Source organism: Rhincodon typus, unplaced genomic scaffold (assembly GCF_021869965.1).
Source record: "Rhincodon typus isolate 14 unplaced genomic scaffold, sRhiTyp1.1 hic_rhity00002284, whole genome shotgun sequence".
In the NCBI taxonomy this organism is placed as follows: domain Eukaryota; kingdom Metazoa; phylum Chordata; class Chondrichthyes; order Orectolobiformes; family Rhincodontidae; genus Rhincodon; species Rhincodon typus.
The window spans coordinates 1-25,000 of record NW_025967922.1 but is presented as its reverse complement, the minus strand read 5'-3'; the positions used below and the strand labels follow the sequence as shown (position 1 = coordinate 25,000).

The 25,000-nt window shown below is 40.3% G+C and overlaps 1 protein-coding gene across 1 annotated transcript; it reads left to right on the top strand.

The window, feature by feature from the left end:
- Window positions 1–529: 529 nt before the first annotated feature.
- Window positions 530–18,709, top strand: LOC125481477 (centrosome-associated protein CEP250-like; the record flags this gene model as incomplete). Its single annotated transcript, XM_048593063.1, has 4 exons — window positions 530–709; window positions 6,377–16,504; window positions 17,010–17,176; window positions 18,556–18,709. Coding segments are annotated over exons 1-4 (10,629 nt in total), but the record flags the coding sequence as incomplete, so codon positions are not given.
- Between the last annotated feature and the right edge of the window lie 6,291 nt (window positions 18,710–25,000).

Genomic DNA, 25,000 nt, shown 5'->3' with positions numbered 1-25,000 from the left:
CATTTAGAATATTGTTCGTAGTTTTGGGCCCCATACCTCAGGAAAGATGTACTGCCTGGAGCGGCCCAAGAATGGTCCCAGGAATGAAAAGCTTAACGTGTGAAGAACGTGTCAGGACTCTGGGTCATTACTCGATGGAATTTAGAAGGATGAGGGGGGATCTAATTGAAATTTACAGAATACTGAATGGCCTGGACAGAGTGGATATTGGGAAGATGTTTCCGTTGGTAGGAGAGACTAGGACCCAAGGGCACAGCCTTAGAGTAAAGGGAAGACCTTTTAGATTGGAAATAAGGAGAAACTTCTTCAGCCAGAGAGTGGTGTATCTATGGAATTCACTGCCACAGAAGGCTACGGAGACCAGGTCATTGAGTATATTTAAGACAGAGATAGATAGGTTCGTGATTGTCAAGGGGATCAAGTGTTATGGGGAGAAAGCGGGAGAATGGGGTCAAGAAACTTAATAGCCATGATTGAATGGTGAGCAGACTCGTTGGGCTGAATGGCCTAACTTCTGCTCCTATGCCTTATGATCTTATGGAGTGGTACTAAAGAATGTATTTCTGTCTCTGTCTCTCTCTATGTCTCGCTGTCTCTCTCTCAGCTAGGAAACGTTAACAAGAAATGCAGTTCTTTTGAAACAGAATGTGCTGATCTGAAAAATGTGGTCCAGGACCTCTCAGAGAAACTTTCTTCAAACAAAGAAAAAGTATGTAATTTTGATTTGATTCATTATTGTACAAAGTGCAGATGGGTAATAGATCAGAGCAAGGGATACAATTTACGGCTGCGGAGAATGTGCACAAAGAGCGAGGTTAACGTTATCTTTGAAATTGAGAGGTCCATTCAGGAATCTAATAACAGCGGGGAAGAAGCTTTTCTTGAATCTGTTGGCCCATGTGTTTAAGCTTTTGTATCTCTGCCCGACAGAAAAAGTTTTCAAGAGATTATAACCAGTGTGAGAGGAGTCTCTGATTTTGTTGGTTGCCTTTCCATGGCAGTGGGAAGTATAGATATAATCAATGGGTGGAAGGTTGGCTTGCGTGATGAACTGGGCTATGTTCACAACTCTCTGTTGTTTCTTACATTCGTAGACTAAGTAGTTACCATACCAAACTGTGATGCATCCGGATAGAATGTTTTCTATAGTGCATATATAAAAATTTTTGAGAGTCCTTGCAGACATGCCAAATTTCCTTAGCTTCCTGAGAAAGTAAAGACATTGTTGTGCGTTTATGACCACCGCATCAATGTGAGTGGACCAGGATAGATTGTTGGTGATCGTCACTTCTAGGAACTTAATGCTGTCGACCATCTCCACCAATGTGGATAGAATGCGCCCCCAACATCTCCCCCCCCCCCCCCCCGCCCCCGCCCCACCTTACTTCCTGAAGTCAATGACCAGCTCTTCATTTTGCTAAATTTGAGGAAGAGATTGCTATCTTTACACTATGCCACCAAGCACTGTCTTTTTCCTGTATTCTGTCTCATCATCATTTGAGGTCCGATCTGCTACAATGGTGTTGTCAGTGAACTTGCAGATGGAGTTAAGATGAAATTTGGTCACAGGGAGTAGGGGCTGAGTACATAACCTTGTGCGCCACCGATGTTGAAGATTGTCATGGTGGAGGTGCTGTTGCCTATTCTCATTGAATGCAGTCTGTGGGTCAGGAAGTCAATAATCCAGTTGCAGAGGGGAGAACAGAGACCTAGATCTCAGAGTCTGGAGACTAGTTTGGTTGGAATTATAATGTTGAAGGCTGAGCTGTAGTCAGTAAGTAGGAGTAATACATAACCAGCTAAATTGCTAATACTTAAATAGTGGGGAAGGAGCAGAGTAGTGGGTCAGACAACAATTCGATATTTGTTACAAAAGTGTTGGCACATGATTAGCCAGTTGACCTCCTGTATGAAATTCTATGAAATATGGTGGTTTGCCTTGGTGGATGACTAGCTGGTTTGTTTTTTTTTAAAGTTTTAGCTTTCTTACTTCATAGTTATTGGGTTAATCAGACCTCCTTTGTATTGAACACCACTCAGAGGGAGCACTGACTATAGCAAGTGTGCAGAATGTATTCTGGATGGAGGTCTTCAATGTTGATCAAAGTGGTAGCTTGTACTACTGCAGGTGGAATCTTAAAGGCTATAGCTACTAGTTGAGTCTGCAGCAAGTTTTGACAGAAAAACAAACTTGATCTCATTCTCAGCTATCTGCCTGCCACACCAGGATCTGTTGTTGACAACATCTGTAGGTGTGACCACCACAAGGTCTGGTGGGGGATTCCAAAACTAGTGGGCTTAGGTTTAAGATGAGAGGGAAAAGATATAAAAGGGAACTAAAGGACAACCTTTTCATGCAGAGGGTGAGACGTGTATAGATTGAGCTGCCAGAAGAAGTGGTGGATACTGGTACAATTACAACATTTAAAAGTCATCTGGATGGGTCCATGAACAGGAAAGGTTTAGAGGGATATGGGCCAAATGTTGGCAAATGGAACTAGATTAATTTTGGATATCTGGCCGGCATGGATGAGTTGGACTGCAGGGTCTGGTTCTATGACTCTGAGTGACAGTGCTCTACACCCAGATGTTGTCTACCCTCCCAAACCCTGCCACCCCAATCCCCGACACCCCAATCCCCCACACCCCACTGCAGCACAGCAGTTGAAAACTACTGGTCTAAGAATTCTTGTTGAATTGCTCACCAATAACCTACTCGCTCATGCTCAGCTTGGGGAGCAGTTTGTTCTGCCAGGCCCACTCTGCTCCCAAGCTCATTACAGTTGTTAATCAAAAATGGATAAAATAGTTGATCTCCAGAGGTGAGTTGAGGTTGAATGTCATTGATAAAAGGCAGCATTTTACTGAGTGTGGCATCACATAGCCTGAGAAAGACTAGAGTCAATGCAAATCAGGAAAATAAATCTTCACTGGTTAGAATCATGTCTGGAATAAAGAAAAATGTTTGTGGGTGTTAGAGAACAAACGTTTGAGTCCAAGGACAGTACTGCGGGATTTCCTCAGAGTAACCATCTTCAGCTGCTTCATCAATGACCTTCCCACCATTATCAGAAGTGGAAATGTTTGCTGATGATTCAGCCGTATTTAGCACCACTTTTGAGACTCCTCATTAACTGAAGTAGCCCTCTTCAATATGCAATGAGCAACATCCAGGTTTGAACTGATGAGAGGCAAAGGGCGGCATGGTGGCTCAGTGGTTAGATTCTACCCTCGGGCTACTGTCTGTGTGGAGTTTGCACATTCTCCCGTGTCTGCGTGGGTTTCCTCCGGGTGCTCCAGTTTCCTCCCACGTAGAACATAGAACAGTACAGCACAGCACAGTACAGGCCCTTCAGCCCACAATGTTGTGCTGAACTTTTACCCTAAACCTAAGGTCTATCTAACTTCCACCCCTACCTTGTACTAGCATCCATATGCCTATCGAATAGTCGCTTAAATGCCCCTAATGAGGCTGACTCCGCTTCCCGCTCCGGCAATGCATACCACACCCCTACCACTCTGTGAGTAAAGAACCTAACTCTGACGTCTCCCCTATATCTACCTCCACTCACTTTAAAACTATGCCCCCTCGTAATAGCTACCTTCACTCTAGGAAAAAGTCTCTGGCTGTCCACTCTCTCTATATCTCTGATCAAAGATGTGCAGGCTAGGTGGATTGGCCAAGCTAAATTGCCCATAGTGTTCAGGGATGAGTTGATTAGATGGGTTATAGGGGGATGGGTCTGGTTGGGATGCTATGAGGATCGGTGTGGACTTGTTGGGCTGAAGGGCCTGTTCCCACACTGTAGGGATTCTATGAATTCTATTAAAAAAAATTACACTGCCAAATGCCTAGCAAGAACCATCTCCAGAAAATATTGCTCTTTATATTCCTTGACATTACCATTGCTGATTTTCCCACTGTCAACATCCTGAGGGTCACCATTCACCAAAACCAGCTATGTAATCCTACAAGAGCAGGTCAGAGGCTAGGAATACTGTGGCAAGTAACTCACTTCCCGACTCTCCAAAGCCTGCCCATCATCTACAAAGCATGAGTCAGGAGTGTGATGGAATACTCCCCACTTGCCTGGATGAGTGCAGCTCCAACCACACTCAAAAAGCTTGACACCATTCAGGACAAAGCAGCCTGCTTGACTAGCACCGCATCCACAATCATCCAATCCCTCCACCACTGACACTCAGTCGCAACAGTGTGTACTACCTTCAAGATGCACTGCAGAAATTCACCAAAGATCCTTAGATAGTGCCTGCCAAACCCACGATCACTTCTATCTAGAAGGACAAGGGCAACAGTTACATGGGAACACCACCACCTGCAAGTTTATCTCCAAGGCACTCATCATCCTGAATTGGAATCCAGTTAATTTTCACAGTTACTGATGCTATGCCATGTCTGTACCTCAGCCTTCAGCTCTTAAAGTATAAGCTGAAGCTGCTGAAAAGTGAGACTCTTGCCTTAGACATACTTGTGTAGGACCAAACTGGTGTCCAGCAACTCCCACATGCTGCAACTGTGCGACATCAACTGTGTTCTGCCACCCTTAAATGTGCTGTAAGGAGCTGAGTTATTTTTGTATTCAACTTTATATTTACTTATGTTTTTGTATACTTTATTAACCTTATCACCAGCTGCTAAGTTATTTTGAACCTTGCAAATAAGATAATTCCTATTCATCAAATACTCACTGAATTTAGCAGCAGCTTCTCCTATCACAGAGTAAGAATCAGTTCTCAGAGGCTGAAGAAGCTTATCAAAAAGCAACAGAGCTTGTCTCCCTCCCTCTTCTTAACTCTCTGAATTAATTAACTTGTGCTACTTTAACTGATTATAAATGGTCTTAATACAAAACACCTTTCTGACTTGGCTAATGATGATTCAGTTTTGGCTGCTCCTAAATTGAGCTGATGTTTAGTGGAACCCTTGACAGAAAATCTGCTTAAAGCTGACTACTACAGAATTTAAACTGTAGATTTCAGTTTGCCCACTGCAAAGTAAACTAGATTTGTATAACATGCAAATTTAGACTTTCTTACTCAGCAACTGCATGGACTCAGTCCTAGCAAGTTTCTAGTGGTGTGATTTTAAGGCACTTCAGTTTGTTTTAGTGAATTCAATAGAATTGGAGAACTTAAAATGTATTTGAACAAATTGTAATTCTTAACTTTCTTTGCGTAAGATAAGATTCCTTCTTTGAGGTATGCATATACAAGTAAAACGAAGTCAAAATCAGGATTTGTCAATGTGGTTTCGAATTATTTTCTTAAAACATTATGTTGAACCTCACTAGAAATATGTTCAATGAGGAAAATGATATTATGTAAGAGTGACGAATGTTTAGATCAATTTACCAGGTAAGAACATGGCACAAAACCATAGCGATATGCAAAAGTATGAGATGTTGCAATACAGCTTTAGAACAAAGAACAAAGAAAATTACAGCACAGGAACAGGCCTTTCGGCCCTCCAAGCCTGCGCCAATCCAGATCCTCTGTCTAAACCTGTCGCCTATTTTCCAAGAATCTGTATCCCTCTGCTCCCTGCCCATTCATGTATCTGTCTAGATACATCTTAAATGACGCTATCGTGCCCGCCTCTACCACCTCCGCTGGCAACGCGTTCCAGGCACCCCCCACCCTCTGTGTAAAGAACTTGCCACGCATATCTCCCTTAAACTTTTCCCCTCTCACCTTGAAATCGTGACCCCTAGTAAATGAGTCCCCCACTCTGGGGGGAAAAAAGCTTCTTCTTGCTATCCACCCTGTCCATACCTCTCATGATTTTGTAAACCTCAATCAGGTCCCCCCTCAACCTCCGTCTTTCTCATGTAAATAATCCTAATCTACTCAACCTCTCTTCATAGCTAGCGCCCTCCATACCAGGCAACATCCTGGTGAACCTCCTCTGCACCCTCTCCAAAGCATCCACATCCTTTTGGTAATGTGGCGACCAGAACTGTACGCAGTATTCCAAATGTGGTCGAACCAAAGACCTATACAACTGTAACATGACCTGCCAACTCTTGTACTCAATACCCCATCCGATGACTGAAAGCATGCCATATGCCTGCTTGACCACTCTAGAGATGAGAGTTTTGGCAGAACAAATTGCCTTTCCTCATGTTGATATTTCTAATGTTATTTCTTGATTACTGTGAGATATTGTACTTATTTGCTTTTGCTTTCATTTGAATGTTTGGAGAATTTGTCATAAAGTAATTTAATCATCAGTAACGTGCAAAATCAAGCAAAAGTTAATCTTGTTTTTCTGTTGAAGGTCATTGTAAAAAGCACAATCTAAAAAACCAGCATGTATTTACACTGTCATATAAACATCTTCTTTTGTGACATTCAGGTGCAGAAACAGGAAGTTGCAATGGAAGTTCTACACCAGGATCTAGACCAGGCAAATGATGAGCTAGAGCGGCTTAATTCAATCCACGTGGAGGAGCGAGCCCGCCTGATAGATGATTTACAAAGCTGTGAAAGAGAGATTGACCTGCTTAAAGAGACAATTGCAGAGAAGGCACACGAATTGACTGACCTTTCTAAGACTGCGGTGGAATATTCAGAGCACAGTAAAATACTGAAAGAGCAAAATAAATGTAAGGAGCAGGAGGTTGGAGAACTTAAGGCAGCCTTAGAAAAGGTTGAAATGGAGGTCATGCTACTAAAGAAAACTCAAACTGTTGATGAACAGACCATGAAAGCCAGCATTTCTGCACTTGTAGATCAACTTTCTCAGATGGAGTCTGAGCTCAGCAATGCTAGGAGTGACAATGAAACAAAGGGGAAAGAAATTGCATCCTTATTGAAGCAGATTGGAGAAAATAATAACACAATTCAAGGTCTACATTCAGAATTACAGAAGCAGAAAATATCAAATAAAGCTCATCTTGTGGATTGTAGTGCTCAGATATCCTTTCTTGAAAATAAGATCATCATAGCCACTCAACAGCTTCAAGAAACAAATGCTGCAAACCAACAAGAAATTGAAACTCTCAAGGCTCAATTGATTGAAATCAACTTGGCAAAAGCAAGACTTGGCAGTTCTCTCCGAGAGAAGGAGGAAAAAGAACAATGTTTGGAGAATGAGCTGAAAACTTTGAAGAATCAATGCAACAATCTGATAGCTGACACTGTAGGAAAAGAGGAGGAGTTGACAAAGTTGTCCAAGAAATTTGCTGAACATAAAGAAGAAGCTAAAATCAGGCTGCAGGAGAAGTTGGATTATGTTGCCTCTTTGGAGAGAAGGCTTCAAGCTATTCAAGAAACCAATTCTCAATTTGTCCAAGAAGTACAAGCTAAAGAAACTGAAAGGCAAGATTTGAAAAGGCAGGTAGATGAGATGACCAAATTACTCACTGACTCACAAAGACAAACACAAAAACTTAATGAAACAAATGTGCAGCTGCAGGCAACAGTGAAAGAGCAAGTTCAAAGCCTTTCAGAGCAAGCTAAACTTCTGTCCGAATCAAATGAAAGAGTTGCTAATACTTCGGAGATCCAGTTCGATTTAGAGCATCAGATAAAAGAACTGAATATTAAAAATGAAAATCTCAAGGAGGTTGTCAATAATAAAGAAGATGAGCTTTTAAAGAAAAATGATGTTGTCAAACAGTTAGAAAAAGGAATAGCTTCCAAAGAAGAGCAGATTTCACTGTACATAAGTACAGTTTCTGAGCTTCAAAAACATAAAGAGTCTATAGTCCCAAAACTAGAACTTCTGAAAACATTGGAACAGAAGGAACTAACACTGGAAAAGCAATTACGTGAAAAAATAAACGAGTGTAACTTTCTGAAAGATCAAATTCTAGAGAATCAGAAAAGCACTGAGCAGGTTCGAGGGCAACTGCAGTCCTTGACAGTCCAGCTTGGAGAACTTCGTCTTTTACATGCTGAAAAGGAGGATTTATTAAACAGTAAAATTACCGAATGTATCTCACTCCAAAACCAGCTCCGTGAAGGACAGGAAACATTGATGCGTCTACAAGATCAGATTCAGGATTCCAATATTGAACTTGGGGTCAAAGATGTAGCTTTAAAACAAAAGCTATCTGAGTGCAGTGGTCTGCAGAAAACATTAAGTCAGCAACAGCTTATTGCTAAAAGCTTAGAGAATCAAGTACATGCATTGACTGAAGAAAGGGAAAATCTCAGGCAACTGTTAGAAAATAGAGAATCGCTCCTAAGTGATAAGTCCAACGAATGCCAGGCACTACAAGGACAGCTTGATCAGAAAGCCAATACAATTGTATTCTTGCAAAAGCAAATGGAAACACTGACTGTTGACAAAAAATGTCTTCAGAGTGAAAATGAAGAGCTGCAAATATCTTTAAGTAAGTGGACTGCTGAGCACAATCAACTGCTGGAAAAAATAAATGACTGTGAGTCTGTGGCTGCCCTTGCACAGGATCAGGCAAAAATTCTTGTCACTGAAAATCAGAAACTTAAAGAGCACCTTGAAAATGTGAATTCTACACTATGCAGTAAAACAGATGAGGTTACAGCCCTTCAGTCCTTGCTGTCACAAAAGGTGGAAATGATAACCTCGCTGAATGAAAATGACTGTACCTTCGATGTTAGTAATGGGAAATTTACACTGAATCTTGAAGGGAAACAGATTGCACCAAATCAGCAGGCAATGTTGCTGCAACAGGAACAAGGCAAGGTATTGCAGGAGGACAGTCAGATGAGTCAATACGTGCAGATAATTTCGCATTTACAAGCTCAGGTGCAAATTATCACATCTGAAACTGCTCAGCTTAAACAGACGTTGCAAGAAAAAGAGACAGCTCTTCAACAGAAGGCTTACTTAGATGGAGAACTTCAGAAAATGACAGCAGAGCAAGAGGCATTAAAATTGCAATCTGTGGAAAATACTGGAATCATTTTGAAACTTCAGAACCAAATCCAGGACATGACTTCTAAAACAAATGAGTTAAAATGTAACATTGAAGAAAGAGACAAGCTGCTGGCCTGTAAAGTCGAAGAGTGTGTCAAAATCAAAGCAACATTCTCTGAAACAGAGGATACAGTTTCACAATTTCGAGAGCAACTGGCAGCTGCCAGTACTGAAGCTGAACAGCTGAGAACGACTATTCAGGAAAAGGAGATGATAGTGCAACAGATCAAGGAAAGTACCACAATTTGCAATGAAGCATTAATGTTAAAAATACAAACAAAGGAAACGGAGTATACAGAACTTAATGAAAAGTTTACTAATCTTGAACATTTATTTTCACAATGTAATAATCAAATGAACCAACAGAATTCAGAAATAAGTCAATTGAAACAGGTTCTTGTGCAAAAGGAAGCTTCAATTTTAGAGGAAAGAAAACTTGTCAGGAAATGGCAAGACCGAGCAAGTGAGTGTGATTTTCTGAAATTGGAATTCGCTGAGAGTACAAAGAAGGTTTCTCGACTCCAGAGTGAAGTGCAGTACCTGATGTCTGAGTCGAAGCGACTTGAGGAGTTACTGCGGGAGAAAGAAACTGCTTTTAGCCACCTGCAGGAAAGGTATGCTGCGCAGACTGAACAGTTTGAGGAATTCCGTGAAATGCTTCATGTGAAGGAGCAAGAAATAACAGAACTTCAGGCAGCACTTTGTGCAAAGGATGCCAGTGTTCAAGTCATAGAAAGTAATGCAAATGCTTTTATGATTGAAGTTAAGTCACTAAAAGAGGAACTGCAAAAGAGTCAGGTATCACTAACTGACTATAGGGATGTTTTACAGCAAAAAGATGAAACATTTGCTATCAGTCAGAGGAACATGGAGAGTCAAATTGTAACTCTAGAAGCGCAAAAGATCGAATATAAAGAAGCTGCAGAACGACTTGGCATGATTAATCAAGATTTAAAACAGAATGAACTAATCCTTCAGAAGAAATATTTGGATCAGACACATCACATTGAGAAACTTGACTCAAAGCTAAAGGCTTTGAGTGAAAAATCTGCTCAAGACTATCAAGATAAAACAGCACTGGTTGAACATCTTTATCAACAGAATGATCAACTTAAAAAAGAAAATTCACAATTGGATCACCAGATTAACATGATGAAGATGGAAAAGGAACAAGTGAGTGCCTCATATCAGCAGAAAGCGAATGAATTACAGGTGCTTGAAGAAAAGCTTGCAACAATGTGTGATATCAGGGAAAAACTTGATGTTACACAGCGCATGAAAGATGAAAATGAATCTCTTCAAAACCAGGTCAGTGTTAAATCAGAGCAAATAGCAAAACTGAAACTGGAAGTTAAAAAATTAGAACAAAATCTGACTGAATCAGAAAGGAAATCATTAGAATTTGGTAGTGAAACTGAGAAAAATAATCTGCTAACAGAGAAATTGAGCAATTTAGCGAATCAATTAGAGTTGAAAGATGTTAAAATAGACAGCTTGCAAAAGGCTCTAGATAATTTGCAAGAGAAACTTGGTGAACAGTCATCTGTAATAAAAACCAGTTCAAGTCGTCTGAAAGAGCAAGAAGTGTTGGCATCAAACTTCAGTCAACAAGTTGTTGAGAAACAATCCAAACTGGATGAATTGTCAACTTTGGTTTTAAGTACTGAATCTGCTGTTGTTGAGTTAAAGCAAATTCTGTCTGAGAAAGAAAAAGAAATTGAAAACTTGCGAAGGAGCATTTCAGAAAGTGAAAAACGAAGTTCAGAAATTACAGGAAGCTTGAGCGATAAATTAAAATCTTTTGAAGAAGAAAAGCTCTCGCTTTGTAATGAGCTCAAGCAAACCAAGTTAAGTCATCGTTTAGAACTAGAAGCTTTACAAAGACAAGTAGCTGATCTTCAAGAGATACAATCACAAGCTATACTAAGAGAAAAACAACCCTTTTTAGATGAGAGTATCCAACAAAATAATTCAACAAAAGAGCAGATCAGTGCTTTGAAGGATGCAGTCAAGGAAGAGGCTCAGCATTTTGATTCCTTGCAAAAGAAGGAACAAGCAGCACACTTACTGAATATGCAAGTGAACCAACACCAAGAGATGGTAATTTCTGTCAGCCAGCAGCTGAGAGAAAAAGAAGCTACAACCATGCAGCTTACAGAATCGAAATTAAAGGAAATTGTTAAAGCAGCAGAAGAGGAAAAACATTTGACTGATCAAATACAAGAGCTTAAAGTTCAGCACCATGTTTCTAATGAAAAGATAGAAAAGCTTACAGATGAACTGGTCAAATATAAGAAACAACTAGAAGAGCAAGAAATTATTTTGAATTCAAAAGAAATCCAATACGAAGGCATTGCTGCCAAAAATGAACAGCTACTTTCACAAACAGAAGTGCTTACAAAGGAACGGGACATACTCAAAAAGAAATTTCAAGCTGCACTAATAACTAGAAGGGATTTGATGAAGAAAGTTCAAGAGTTGCAGAAAGGAGCCATTGCTGAAAAAGAGAAAGATCAGCAAATCACAGAAATGCAGCATAATTACAGAATGCTTGAAAGTCAGACACAAGAGTTGACCTCGGAAATGACAATTAGTCAGAAACAAATTAAACAGCTTGAATCACATCTTGAAGTCCTCAAACAACAGTTGGTAGAAAAGGACAGCGATATAAATATTCTTAGTGAGACCCTTTCCAAAAAAGAAACTGATATAGAACAGTTGGAAAGAAAGTTCAGTAAATATGAAATGGAAAAAGAAGCCATGTCTGTTGAATTGCTTCAAACTATTCAAAAGAAAGATTCCTCAATTGCCCAACTCCAGGCTATTTTAAAAGACAAAGAAAAAGCATTTGAAGATGAGCGCTGTCAACTTAATTCAGATCTTGAGAAAATTAAAATTTCTTTACCAAAACAAACAGAGTGTTCAAACATTGAATCATCTGGTAGGAATGTCAATCCTGGAAATGATAATATTGATTTCATTGAGCCACTAAATGTGCTTAAACAAGAAAAGGAACATTTACAAAAGAAACTTCAGGCAGCTCTTTTGGCTCGAAAAGAAGCTATCAAAAAGGTTCATGAGAAGGATAAAAACCATAAAGAGCAGTTGTCCCTACAGAAGGAAGAATATAATCACATTTCAGAAATGTATTCTGCGCAAACCAAAGAATTAGAAAATGTGAAAGAAGAATTAGCTGCACTCCTCCAAACACATCAAACAAAGCTAATGGAATTTGAGTGTAATAGAGAACTAACAGGGACTCTGCAAAAGCAGTTGCAGTCTGTCACTGTTATGCTTAATGACAAAGAAAAGGCATTGGAACAGCTTAAAGCTCAACTTGAGAAGCAGGAAAGCAAAATGCTTGCTGCCTTAAGTCAGCAAGATGAAGTTCAGATCCTTGAAAAGAAATTAACAAGCATGGTTTCCTCATTAGCAGTTAAGGATACTGATGTGAAAAGCCTTCAAAGTGAGAACGACCAACTTCAACAAGAGTTAGGAAGAGCACAAGCTAAGATTATTGAATCATCTGAAGAAACCCAAATGATAAAGCATTCTCTAACCAGTCTCGAGCATCAGTATCAAGAGGAAAAGGAGCGCCAGGCTGCAGAGATTAGTTGGCTTCAAAATGAGTGGCATTCAATACAAGCTGAAGCTGAAAGCCTCAAAATTGCCCTGGAGGGAGCGCTAAAAGATAAAGAAAATTATTCTCAAACTCTGGAAAATTCAGCTAAAGATTTGGCTTGTCTCAAAACAGAGCTATTGGATTTACAAAGAGAGAAAGATAAAATTGAAGCACAGCTTAATATTTTCCAGGGGGAGAATGCAGAAGTCAAATCAATATTGCAGCAAGCTTTCCAGTCTCAAAAAGCAAATGAAGAAGAGAAGCTGCATACACAAATACTGCCTGCGCAGTCAGAGCTAGCAAAGATGTATGAGAGATTACAAGAACAGGATAACACTGTACAGACATTGGAATGTACGTTGACTGCAAAAGAGAAGCTCGTAGAAGAACTGGAATTGCAAGTTCAGAAGCAATTATTTTATGAAATAGGAAAGGAAAGAGGAAAGATTTCTACCCCTGAAGTTCAACAGAAGGCAGCAGGCAATCCTGAAGAGTGCAGGTCTAAAGAACTGATTCAAAGAAAGCTACAAGCTGCGCTAATATCCCGGAAAGAAGCCCTGAAAGAAAATAAAACTCTTAAGCATAGTATTAACGCTTTAACATCAGAAAAAGAAGTTCTTATTTCCAAGATTTCTACCCTTGAAAGAAGCTTAGTTGAAATAAAGAAACAGCTGGAGTCTTTACAGCAAGCTATTTCAGCACATCATGAAGAGAAGACGATGCTTCTTTCTGAAGTAAATGAAATATTTGCAGAAAAACAGAACTTAAATGTTGCAAATGAAAGTCTAAAGCGTACACTAGAAACAATAACAGAAGAGAAGCAAGACCTTTCTCACCAGTTGGATTCATTGAAAAATTCTCAGGCATCTGAGCTGTCGGAGTTGAAAGCAAAACACGATGAATTAAAGCATGAATATGAATCCCTTTTACAGTCCTATGAAAACATTGGAAACGAAATGGATAAAATGAGACAGATAGTTGAAACAACCAGAAAGGAAAAGCAAGAGATTGTTTACAAATTCCGTGAAGTTGAGGCTAAGAGGCAACATATTGAGAAACAACTCGAGGAGGTGAGTGATCAGAATGAAAAAACTAAGGACAAAATGAGAAAACTTGCAAAATCCAAGCAACAGAGAGTTCAGGAACTTGAAGATGAAATTCAAAGAATCAGCACTGAGTTGCAAGCTATTTCTGCAAATCAGAGCCACACAAATGAATTGTCTGTTCAATGCAATCAACTCAGAGAGGAGAACAAATTGCTAAAACAAACCTATGAGAAACTTAAATCAGAATTTAATAAAACTCAGAAGGAAAATGAGCATTTACTGAAGGTACTTAATACATCCACATCTATCTTTGATGAGCTACAGGCCAAAGAGACATTTCATCAGTCTGAGTTAGGATCCAAAATTGATGATAAATCCCAAATAAATGAGCCATTATCTCCAGGCAAGCAAATTTTGGAGGCCGAGGATGGAACGTCTCAAGGTGTAGAGCAAACAAGACCACTATTGTCTGAGAAACTTCAACAATTGAAGTTGTATCACAAGATGGAGAGCCAAGAAGAAGAAGGTATAGTTACAGAACTTCAACAAGTAGTGAAAGCCTGTCAGGAAGAGATTGTGAACTTAAATGAAAAAGTAAAAATTTTAGAAGATGATAAATCCCTTCTTCAAGAAGAACTTGAAAATGTTCAAGAAATGTCTGACAAGGTCAAAAATGAGAAAGAGTATCTGGAAACAGAGTTACTTAAAAATGCGGACAAACTTGATCAGTTAACAGATGCACTGAAGACACTTCATGTACAAAATAATTCACTTATCAATGAATTGGATAGCTTCAGACAAGAGAAATGCCAGTTGGTCAATGCACAGGAAGCCCAGGAAATAAAACTGGCAAAAGTGTTTGAGGAGAAGCTCCGGTCTGCTCAGAGAGATAAAGCCAGATCCAGTGGTGAAATCAAACAACTGCAAGAACTATTAAAAGAGAAACAACAGGAAATAAATCAGTTACAGAAGGACTGCATCAAATACCAGGAGCTCATTTTGGACTTGGAACGATCAATCAAAGCATCTGACTCGGCTTGTGAAGAAATGCAAAATAGACTAGAGTGTGCAACTACAAAAGTCTTCGAATCTGAAGAACAAGTCAGAATAGTTCAAGAAGAACTTGCTTCTAATAAAGTTTTGCTCCACAATACCAAAAGTGAAGCTGATGGTGTTCGTGCACAGTGTTTAGAGTTAATGAAAGAACTACAAAAACAAGAAGAGGAAGCGAAAGCCCAAATTACTGAAAAAGAGAAGAAACTCCTTCTGATTTTGGATCAACAGAAAACAATTCATCAAAAAGAAATAGTCAGTTATCAGGACAAACTGGATTTGACGGAGCGTGATAAAGACAGGGTGGTTGCAGAACTCTTGGAAGTACAGGCTGAACAAAATGGCCGTGATCTGCTCATTAAAAAGCTTCAGGACGAGTTAAATAGTAATTTGGCAAATTTGGCAGCATTCGCAAAATGTATGTCCTCTCTTCAAGATGACAGAGATAGAATTATTGAAGAAGGCAAGGAATGGGAAACTCGATTCCAAGATACTATCCAAAATAAAGAACATCAAGTGCAAGCAAAGGAAGAAATGTTACAGAAACTTAATGAAGAAATCAAGCTAAAATCTTTTGATCTTCAAGAGCTGCAATATAGATCTTTACAGTTGGAGCAGACAATAAATGAACTTACTGTGAGCAGCAAAGACGCAGAGGTGAAACACCAGAATGAATTAGTTAATATGAAAGCGCTTATTTGCAAACACTCTGAAAAGCTTGAAGAGATGGAGAGATTGTTAAAAGAGAAAGAAGCAACTTTGAGCAAATTGTTGCAAGAAAATAATGACTTAAGCACACAGCTTTCTGATATGAGCCATTCAGTGACCAAGTTGAAAATAACTGAGCAAATGCTAGGAAAAAATTTGGCAGAGAAACAATCCGAAAGTCATCAGCTTCTTTCTGAAAATGAAAAATTAAATGCTGACCTAGAGAAGCAAAATGCTATTTCCCAGCAGCTGAAGCTAATGCTAAACAATAAGGACATGGAGATTTCAAAACTCGTTTCATCAAAAGAAGGTGAAATATCAGAGTATGTAGCAGAATTACAAGAACAATATAGAACACAAATGGAGGTCTATGAGAGTAAGTTGAAGGTTTTCCAGCATGATAGCCGTAAAGCAGCCAATGAAATCAAAGAATTGCAGGTGCAGATTGATAAAAGCAGAGAAGACAAAGACAAAGCTATTGCCAAAATAGATGCATTTACAAAATCCATGGCTTCTCTTCAAGATGATAGAGACCGTATCTTATCCGAATATACGCAACTTGAACAACGCCACCTTGATATGCTAAGTCAGAAGGATGGTTTTATTCAGGACAGTGCGACTGAAAACAACGAACTTAAACAAGAAATCAGAAATTTGCTCAACCAAATGGATGACCTTAATTCTGAAAATGCAATGCTTAGAGCACAATTGATACAGTACAGGGAGGAACTTAACCAGGTCTTGTGCTTAAAAGATAATCAGTTGAAGGAGCTACTTCAAAAGCAACTCCAGCAAATTAAGAATCTTGAGACAGATAAAAACAACTTTGAGGAACAATGGAAAGAAGCACAGAAATCCCTTGAAAAATGCAATGAAAGCATAAGATCCTTACAAGTAGAAAACAAGCAAATTATGGGACAAATGATAGAACTCAAGACTGCCCCTTTACACACACAAGATAAATCAAAAGCACGTGAACTAAAAAAGGATTTTGACTTTAAAACAACCATTTTAGAGGAACATGAAAATAAACTGTTTGAAGTTGAGAGTCTGACCAAGTCAGAAACTGTGTTTAAAATCTCTGAGAAAGCTGTTGAAATAGTTCAGGAAGGAACTCAGGAAGAACTAGTTGGATCATCAAATGATTTGGTGAGTGATCAAGAACATTGGGATACTATACATGAGAATAAGGAGTTGACTTCTCAGACAGAATCTTTTGAGAAAGCAGTGATGCCTCTACAGAGTGAGAGAGACAGCAAACATTTAGAGGATATCCAGCAACTCCAAATCAAGCACCCAGATGAACACAAGGTAGAACACTGTTGAGTTCACTGTTTTGTGCGAATTCGAGCCCTATTTTAGAATTGACCATTACGTTTTCGCAAAGTGAAATGCATTTTGAATTGGAGCCCTGCAATGACATAGAGTAATGGTGCTGCTTCACAACAAATGGGTTTAGTAGAGAACTGTTGCAAGATGCTTCAATTAAAATATATAATATTAACAGCCACAAAATTGCTTCGTGTCAGGACTTGCTTTGTAGTGAGCAAAATTTTATGCATAAGACAATGGATGGGATCAGTACACATGCTATAACAATGTTTTACATTCATGCTCACATAAAAGTTGAAGAATACTTTTACTTGTTTTGCAGTTAAAAGGGACGGTTTGCCTTAAAGACCAGAATTTATGTCAGAACTCCTCGGAAATAACATGGCTTAGGAATAAAATTGAAGAACTGGAAAAACTACTTCAAGCAAAGTTACAAGAACACACTGAACAAGACATTTCTTGCTTCCAGAATGAGTTGGCTGAACTAAGGTTTATCTTTATTATTTGTTTTAAATTTTAGTTTGAATAAGGAAGTTGCATTTGCGTAATGCCACAGAACACCCCAAAGTACCTTGCAACCAATGAATTACCATAAATGTGTAGTTTATGCATGCTAATGCAGCAGTCAACCTGCATGGAGAGAGGCCCCACCAGTAGCAAATGAGTAAACAGCTTTTTTTAATGTTGTTTGTTTTGTGCAAAATATTGACCAGAGTCCTTGCAATTCATATTTACTTAGTACCCTGAGGCCTTTCTCATCCACTTGAGAAGCAGATGGATTGTTAGCTTAAGGGCTTATTCAGAGAACAGAACCACCAATAAAATTGCTCTCACTTTGCCCCACACAGGAATGTCAGCCTGGAGCCCATAACTTGCTCTTAGTCAATTTCTGAATCACAAGTGAGCTTGCTTCTTGCAAGCTTAACAACTGCTTTTAAAAGTTTCATGTTGGCAAGGGGAAATTCGCTGTGCAGGTCTGGTTAATTTAGGTTAATTTTTGAATTATAATATTAGTTATTACCATAAATCAACTTATGGAGAGATGAAATAGAAATTGCCAGAGAAATACAGCAGGTCTGGCAGCATCTGTGGAGAGAGAAATAGCAAGAGTGTTTCGAGTCCAGTGACCCTTCTTCAAGACACACTCTTCATTTTGTGTTGTGGAGAGGTGATTTTTCTCTTCAGTTTAATTTTGGGACTAAACAGACTAATTGGTTTGTATCTCTTCTTACAGAAACTGGTTTGTATTTGAGTGGTACGTTTTTTTTCCCCAAAGCCAGCACTGATTGAATAACGGCTTTGTCCTTCTCAGATTTGCATGGAATCAATTAAAGAACAAAAGAACAAAGAACAAAGAAAATTACACAGGAACAGGCCCTTCGGTCCTCCAAGCCTGCGCCGATCCAGATCCTCTGTCTAAACCTGTCGCCTATTTTCCAAGGATCTGTATCCCTCTGCTCCCTGCCCATTCATGTATCTGTCTAGATACATCTTAAATGACGCTATCGTGCCCGCCTCTACCACCTCTGCTGGCAACGCATTCCAGGCACCCACCACGCTCTGCGTAAGAACATTCCACGAGCATCTCCCTTAAACTTTTCCCCTCTCACCTTGAAATCATGATCCCTAGTAATTGAGTCCCCCACTCTGGGGAAGATAGCTTCTTGCTATCCACCCTGTCTATACCTCTCATGCTTTTGAGGACCTCAATCAGGTCCCCCCTCAACCTCCGCCCTTCTAATGTAAATAATCCTAACCTACTCAACCTCTCTTCATAGCTAGCGCCCTTATTACTTGATACGCAAGGTCTCACTTGAGTTATTTTCAAAATTCAAGATAAAATGACACATTATTGTTTTCCCTTTTAGATCAGAGAAGACCTTAGTGCTTTCAGAGTCTACTGCTACAAAAGAACAATACCTCTTAAAAGTGGCTGACCATGATAGACAAATTACTGATCTGAGAAAATTGAACCAGGAAGCATGGAGTTGTGAACTGGCAAATAGTGTGCAGCAGACGAAGGTAACTTTTTAAATACACTTTTGTATTTGTTTGGTTATTTGATTCACTTTAAGCTTCCCCAATGAAGGTTTCTGTAATAGGGTTATGCAGCACGGAAGCAGATCCTTCGGTCCAACTCGTCCACGCTGACCAAGTTTACTCCTGCATTTGACCCATATCCCTCTAAACTTTTCCTATTCATGCACCTGTACAAAAGCATCAAGGTACTTAAGCTTCAGGACTGCTTTCCTTACCAGCAGAGAGACAACCATGAATCACCGTCCCTATTGTCTTTACAATGCAAGTCGATTAGCTCATTTTGCTACGGCTGGTTTGTGACGAAGAGTGACGATAACAATTATCTTCGTGGGAAAGTGATGGCCTAGTGGTATTGTCACTGGACTGTTAATCCAGAGACCCAGATAATATTCTGGAGATCCTGGTTCGAATCCCGTCATGGCAAATGGTGAAGTTTGAATTCAATAAATATCTAGAATTAAGAGTCTAATGATGACCGTGAATCCATTGTTGACTGTTGGAAAAACCCATCTGGTTCACTAATGTCCTTTCGGGAAGGAAACTGCCATCCTTACCTGGTTTGCCCTACAGGTGACTCCAGACCTACAGCAATGTGGTTGACTGATAATTGCCCTCTGGGCAGTTAGGGATGGGCATTAAATGCTACCTAGCCAGCGATGCCCTCATCCCATGAATGAATGAAGAAAAAATGAGTTCAATTCCTGTACCAGCTGAGGTTACCCTGAAGGTCCCTCCTTCTCAAAGTCTCCCCTCACCTGAGGCATGGTGACACTCAAGTTAAACTACCTCCATTCATCTGTCTGTAATGAAAGAGCAGCCCTGTGGTCTCTGGGATTATGACGACTTTTAAGTTTTATTCTCTTTACATTACCTCTTAAATGTATCATGTTTCCTAAAATATATTTTTATCTGATACATGTTGAACACCAGTTATCATCATGGGGTAGCAGGATAACAATCTGTGTTTGGGAAATCTAGGAAGATGTTTATTTGACTATGTATTCAATCTCTGAGGACACTCTGTTAGAATTATACACCTTAAGTATTGCATAACTGGACCTGAGCAATATATGTTGCATATTCTACCCTTTTTTTTGAGATGTCCATAGGTTTCACTGTTTTGGTTCTCAGAATTGAAAGGAATTGTTCAGTGGGCCAGTGCTAATGAAGGGCCCCGACCCAAAACGTCAACTCTCCTGCTCCTTTGCTGCCTGATCTGCTGTGTTCCTCCAGCTCCACACTGTTGACTTTGACTTCAGTATCTGAAGTTCTTGCTATCTCAAAAGGTCTTAAGAATGAAGGCAAGCGTGCTAAATGCCTTCTTAACTACCCTGTCTACCTGTGATGCAAATTTGAAAGATTTATGTATATCCCTAGGTCTCTCTGTTCTACAACATTACCTAGGGCCCTACCATTAATTGTAGAATTCCTGCCCTCCTTTGTTTTATCAAAATGCACTACTTCGCATTTATCCAATTAAACTCCATCTGCCTCTCCTCAGCCCATTGACTCAATTAATCAAGATCTCTTTGTAGTCTTAGATAACCTTCTTCACTCTCCAATATATCACCAATGTTGGTGTCATCCAGAAACTTACTAACCCTGCCTCCTATATTTTCATCCAAGGTAGATTGAAGCAGCTGTTAGAGGGTAAATCCACATCTAATATGTGGGAACTTTTGAAGGGCAGTTGATTAGAGTTCAGGACCAGCATATTCCTGTGAAAATGAATAAGAATGGCAAGATTTGGGAACTTTAGATGACGAGATTAAAAGTTTAGTCAAAAAGAGAAAGGTGGCATACATAAGATTTAGGAAACTGAAGACTGATAGAGCCCTTGAAGAATGCAAAGACAGTGGGAAAGAACTCAAATGAGGAATTAGGAGGGCTAAAAAGGGCCATGAGATACCTTTGATAAACATGATTAAGGAAAATCCCAAGGTGTTTCATAATATATAAGGAGCAAGAGTATAGCTAAGGAAAGGATACGTTCACTCAAGGATAAAGGAGGGAATTTATACATGGAGCTGGACAAAGTCGGTGAGATCCTTAGCCAATACTTTGTATTGGTATTCATAAAGGAGAAGGACAATGTGAATGGCGAGTCTCGGGAGGAGTATGTCGATATTCAAGGGCATGTCAGTATAGAAAAGGAAGAAGTGTTGGATATACAGAAATAGCAAGAACTGCAGATGCTGGAGTCAGAGATAACAGGTATTTTGAAAAGCATCATGATTGATAAGTCCCAGAACCTGATGGTATCTATCCTAGAATGCTGAGGGACGCAGATGAGGAAATTGCTGAAACCTTGCATGAAATCTTTGTTTCCTCTTTAGTCACAGCAGAGGTCCTAGTGGACTGGCAAATAGCCAGCATTGTTTCTTTGTTGAAGAAGGGCAACAGGGATATTCGGGGAAGTTACAGGCCGGTGGTAGGGAAATTGCTTGAGTTTCAAAGTCAGATTGAAAGAGTGAAAGTGGAGTCGTGTACGAGAGTTTGTGTTGGGCAAAGATGGGCCTGAAGAAGGAGTTGGCCAGAGTCGACTGGGCAAAAATATTAAAGGGCAGGACAGTTGAAGAACAGTGGCAAATGCTTAGGGAGATACTAAATACCTCTCAATTAAAGTATGTTCCTGAGAGGAAGAGGAATTGTAAAAAGGTGAAAAGTCATCCATGGCTTGACAAGAAAGTCAAGGATAACATAAATGGCATATATTACTGCAAAAGTTATCGGCATTCTGGAGGATTGGGAGAATTTTAAACATCAGCAAAGGATTTCTAAAAACAAAATCAAAAGATCGAAGATGAGCTACAAAAGGAAACTGGCAGAAAACCGAAAGAACTGCGGATGCTGTAAAACAGAAACAAAAACAGAAGTTGTTGGAAAAGCTGAGCAGATCTGGCAGCATCTGTGAAGAAAAATCAGAGTTAACATTTCGGGTCCAGTGACCCTTCCTCAGAACTGATACCAAAAGCTTCTACAAGTATATACTAAGAAAGAGAATAGTGAAGGTAAATGTTGGTGCTTTAGGGGATGAAAATGGCAGGGTAACAATGGGGATTACAGAGGCTGTAAACCAGTTTTTCTGTCTGTTTTCACAGTGCCTGATAATTTCTTATCAAAAACTGTAGTTACTACAGAGGAAATTGGTGAAATTACTATATATCAGGATAATGTATTAAGTAAACCAATGGCTTTAAAGTTAAATAAGTCACTGAGACCTGATAGCCTGCACCCTAGGGTATTAAAGGAGGTGATGGCAGAGATAGTGGATGCATTAGTTATGATATTCTAAAATTCCCTGGATTCTGGAAAGGTACCAGTGGATTGGAAACATGCTAATGTGATGCCCTTATTCAATACAATACAGCATGGGAACAGACCCTTCGGCCCACCAAGGTTGCACCTGCTACTTATTGCCCGTATGGGGTTTCTATCCCTCTGTTTGCCTTACACCTTAAACATTGCTAATGTGCCTGCTTCCACCACCTCCACTGGCAGTGCACTCCAGGCATCCATACCCTTTGTGTGAAAAATTTTCCCAGGACTTCTCCCCGAAATTTTCCCCCTCTCACCTTGAACCTATGCCCTCTTGTAGTGGACCTTTCCACCTTGGGAAAAAGCCTCTGATTAGCCACTCTATCTATGCCTCTCATAATTGTGTAGACCTTTATCAGGTCTCCCCTCAGCCTATGTCTTTCCAGTGAAAACAATCCAAATTTATCCAACGTCTCCTCATAACTAAAACCATCCAGACCAGGCAACATCCTGGCAAACCTTCCCTGTACTGTCCCCAAAGCATTCACGTCCTTCAGGTGATGTGGTGATCAGAACTGCATACAATATTCCAAATATGGCCTAACTGAAGTTTTATACAGCTGTAACATAACTTGCCAATTTCTATATTTGATGCCCCAGTCAATGAAGGCAAGCGTGCTGTATATCTTCTGGGCCACCGTCATAAAAGGAAATCAGCAAAAAGTGGGAAACTAAAGAACAGTTAGTTTGACCTCTGTAGTGGAGAAGTTACTGGAGTCATTCATACAGGAGGAGATAACTGAACAGGTTGAAAAAGAAAGCTATGTCAGCATAGTTTCTGATGAAGGGTCTAGGCCCAAAACGTCAGCCTTCCTGCTCCTCTGATGCTGCTTGGCCTGCTGTGTTCATCCAGCTCTACCCCTTGTTATCTTAGTTTCATGAAGGGCAGGTTGTGCTTGTCAAACTTAGAGGAGTTCTTTGAGTATGTAACCAGCAAGGTGAATAATGGGGATCCGGGGTTGGATATGGTATACCTAGACTTCCAGGAGACATTTGACAAGGTGCCATATAAAAGACTAATCTGGAAGGTCAGGAGCCATGCATCGTGATATAAAAATAGGGAAGAAAAGCTATGACCCCGATGCGTCAGCTGAGAAGATCCAGCAACAGATAAGTAAATATCCGCTGATGGACAAAGTTGGTTTCTTAGTACTTGGCATGTGGGTCTACCATTTCTCTTCAGATGGCAACATGACCCGCACTATGTACGGCACGGTGGCTCAGTGGTTAGCACTGCTGCCTCACAGCGCCAGGGACGCGAGTTCGATTCCACACTCGGACGACTGTCTGTGTGGAGTTTGCACATTCTCCCCGTGTCTGCGTGGGTTTCCTCCGGGTGCTCCGGATTCCTCCCACATTCCAAAGATATGCAGGTTATGTGGATTGGCCATGCTAAATTGCCCGTAGTGTTCAGGGATGCCTGGTTTAAGGGGGAGTTAAAGGGGGATGGGTCTGGGTGGGATGCTCTGAGAGTCGGTGTGGACTTGTTGGGCTGAAGGGCCTGTTTCCACAGTGTAGGGATTCTATGATTCTATGTAAGAGGTTAACAAAAGAACCTTTGAAAAATGAGTTGAATGTCCCCTTCCCAGGGGGTAGTGGGCAGCAGAGAGCTCCTTTGCTGAAATGGCAGTCACAGGAGGTGGCAGCGGCAGCAGTATATGTCAGAACTGGGCACCGGCTGCTTCAGCATGGTGGGCCCAGCTTTGAGTTTGACCCTACTTCGGGACCCAGCAGCTTCAGCAGACTCATGGTGACAATAATATTGGTGGAGGCAAGATGGTGCCAAAGAATGGCAGTGCAGTTCCAGGCCACAGCTGGGCCCAGGTACCTGATGGCGGAGGCGGTGGCATTCCAGCTGCAGTGGCATGCAGGGACTCAGGACACCTGAGTCCTCGGAGACTAAGGAATGGACTTTGTGGCTTCGCTTTTCTGGCAGTAAGGACTCACGACAAAGACAGAGGAGTGATCTGGATGTTTCCTTTTCTTTTGCTTGTTTCTTTTATTCCTGTGTCTGTTTTTAATCCTGTCTTTTGTACACTAAGGTGGAACTGGAGAATGGCAATTTAGTACACTTTTCATTGTACTCTTGTATTCCTGTACTCAAGCATGCATGACAAAATCTAAATCTGGATTCCAGGAATTAAGGGTAGAGTATTGGCTTCGATAGAGGATTGGCTGCCTGACAGAAAGCAGATGGTCAGGGTAAATGGGTCCTTCTCTGGATGTTGAACTGTAATTAATGGGATACCGTATGAGTTCAGTTCTCGGACCTAAACAATCTACAGTCTACAGGAACAGAGTATAACATAGGCAATGGGAGAGGCAGTGGAGTTGTGGTAATGTCATTGGACTAACAATCCAGAATTTCATGCCAATAATGGTCTGGGATGATGGGTTCAAATCCTACTGTACCAGATGGTGAAATTTAGATTCAGCAAACAGTCTGGAATGAGGAGTTGGCCTAATGACCACCATGTAACTGTTGATTGTTATAAAAATCCATTTCGTTTACTAACATCCTTTAGGAAAGCTAATATGCCGTACTTACCTGGTCTGGACCCTACATATGACTCCAGACCTACAACAATGCGGCTGACTCTTAATTGCCCAAGGGTGAGCAATAAATGCATCAACATCCACATACTCATGACCCACTAAAAAAATCTTCTCAACCTTCTATCATTAGATAATCTGTTCATTTTAGGAATCAACCCAGTGAACCTTCTCCAAGCTGTTTCTAATCAACGCACACCCTGCTTAAATAAGAAAACGCAAACTGAACACAGTGATTTAGGTGTGGTCCCATCGTGTCCTGTACAGTTGTGACAAGACTTGTATATTCCACCACCTTCCAGTAAAAGCTAGTTTTTGTACGTAAACATAGCGGTTGACTCCGATATTTTACAAATGTATTAAAATTTTTAAAATGTCAGTATGATAATTTTACTTCAGCCT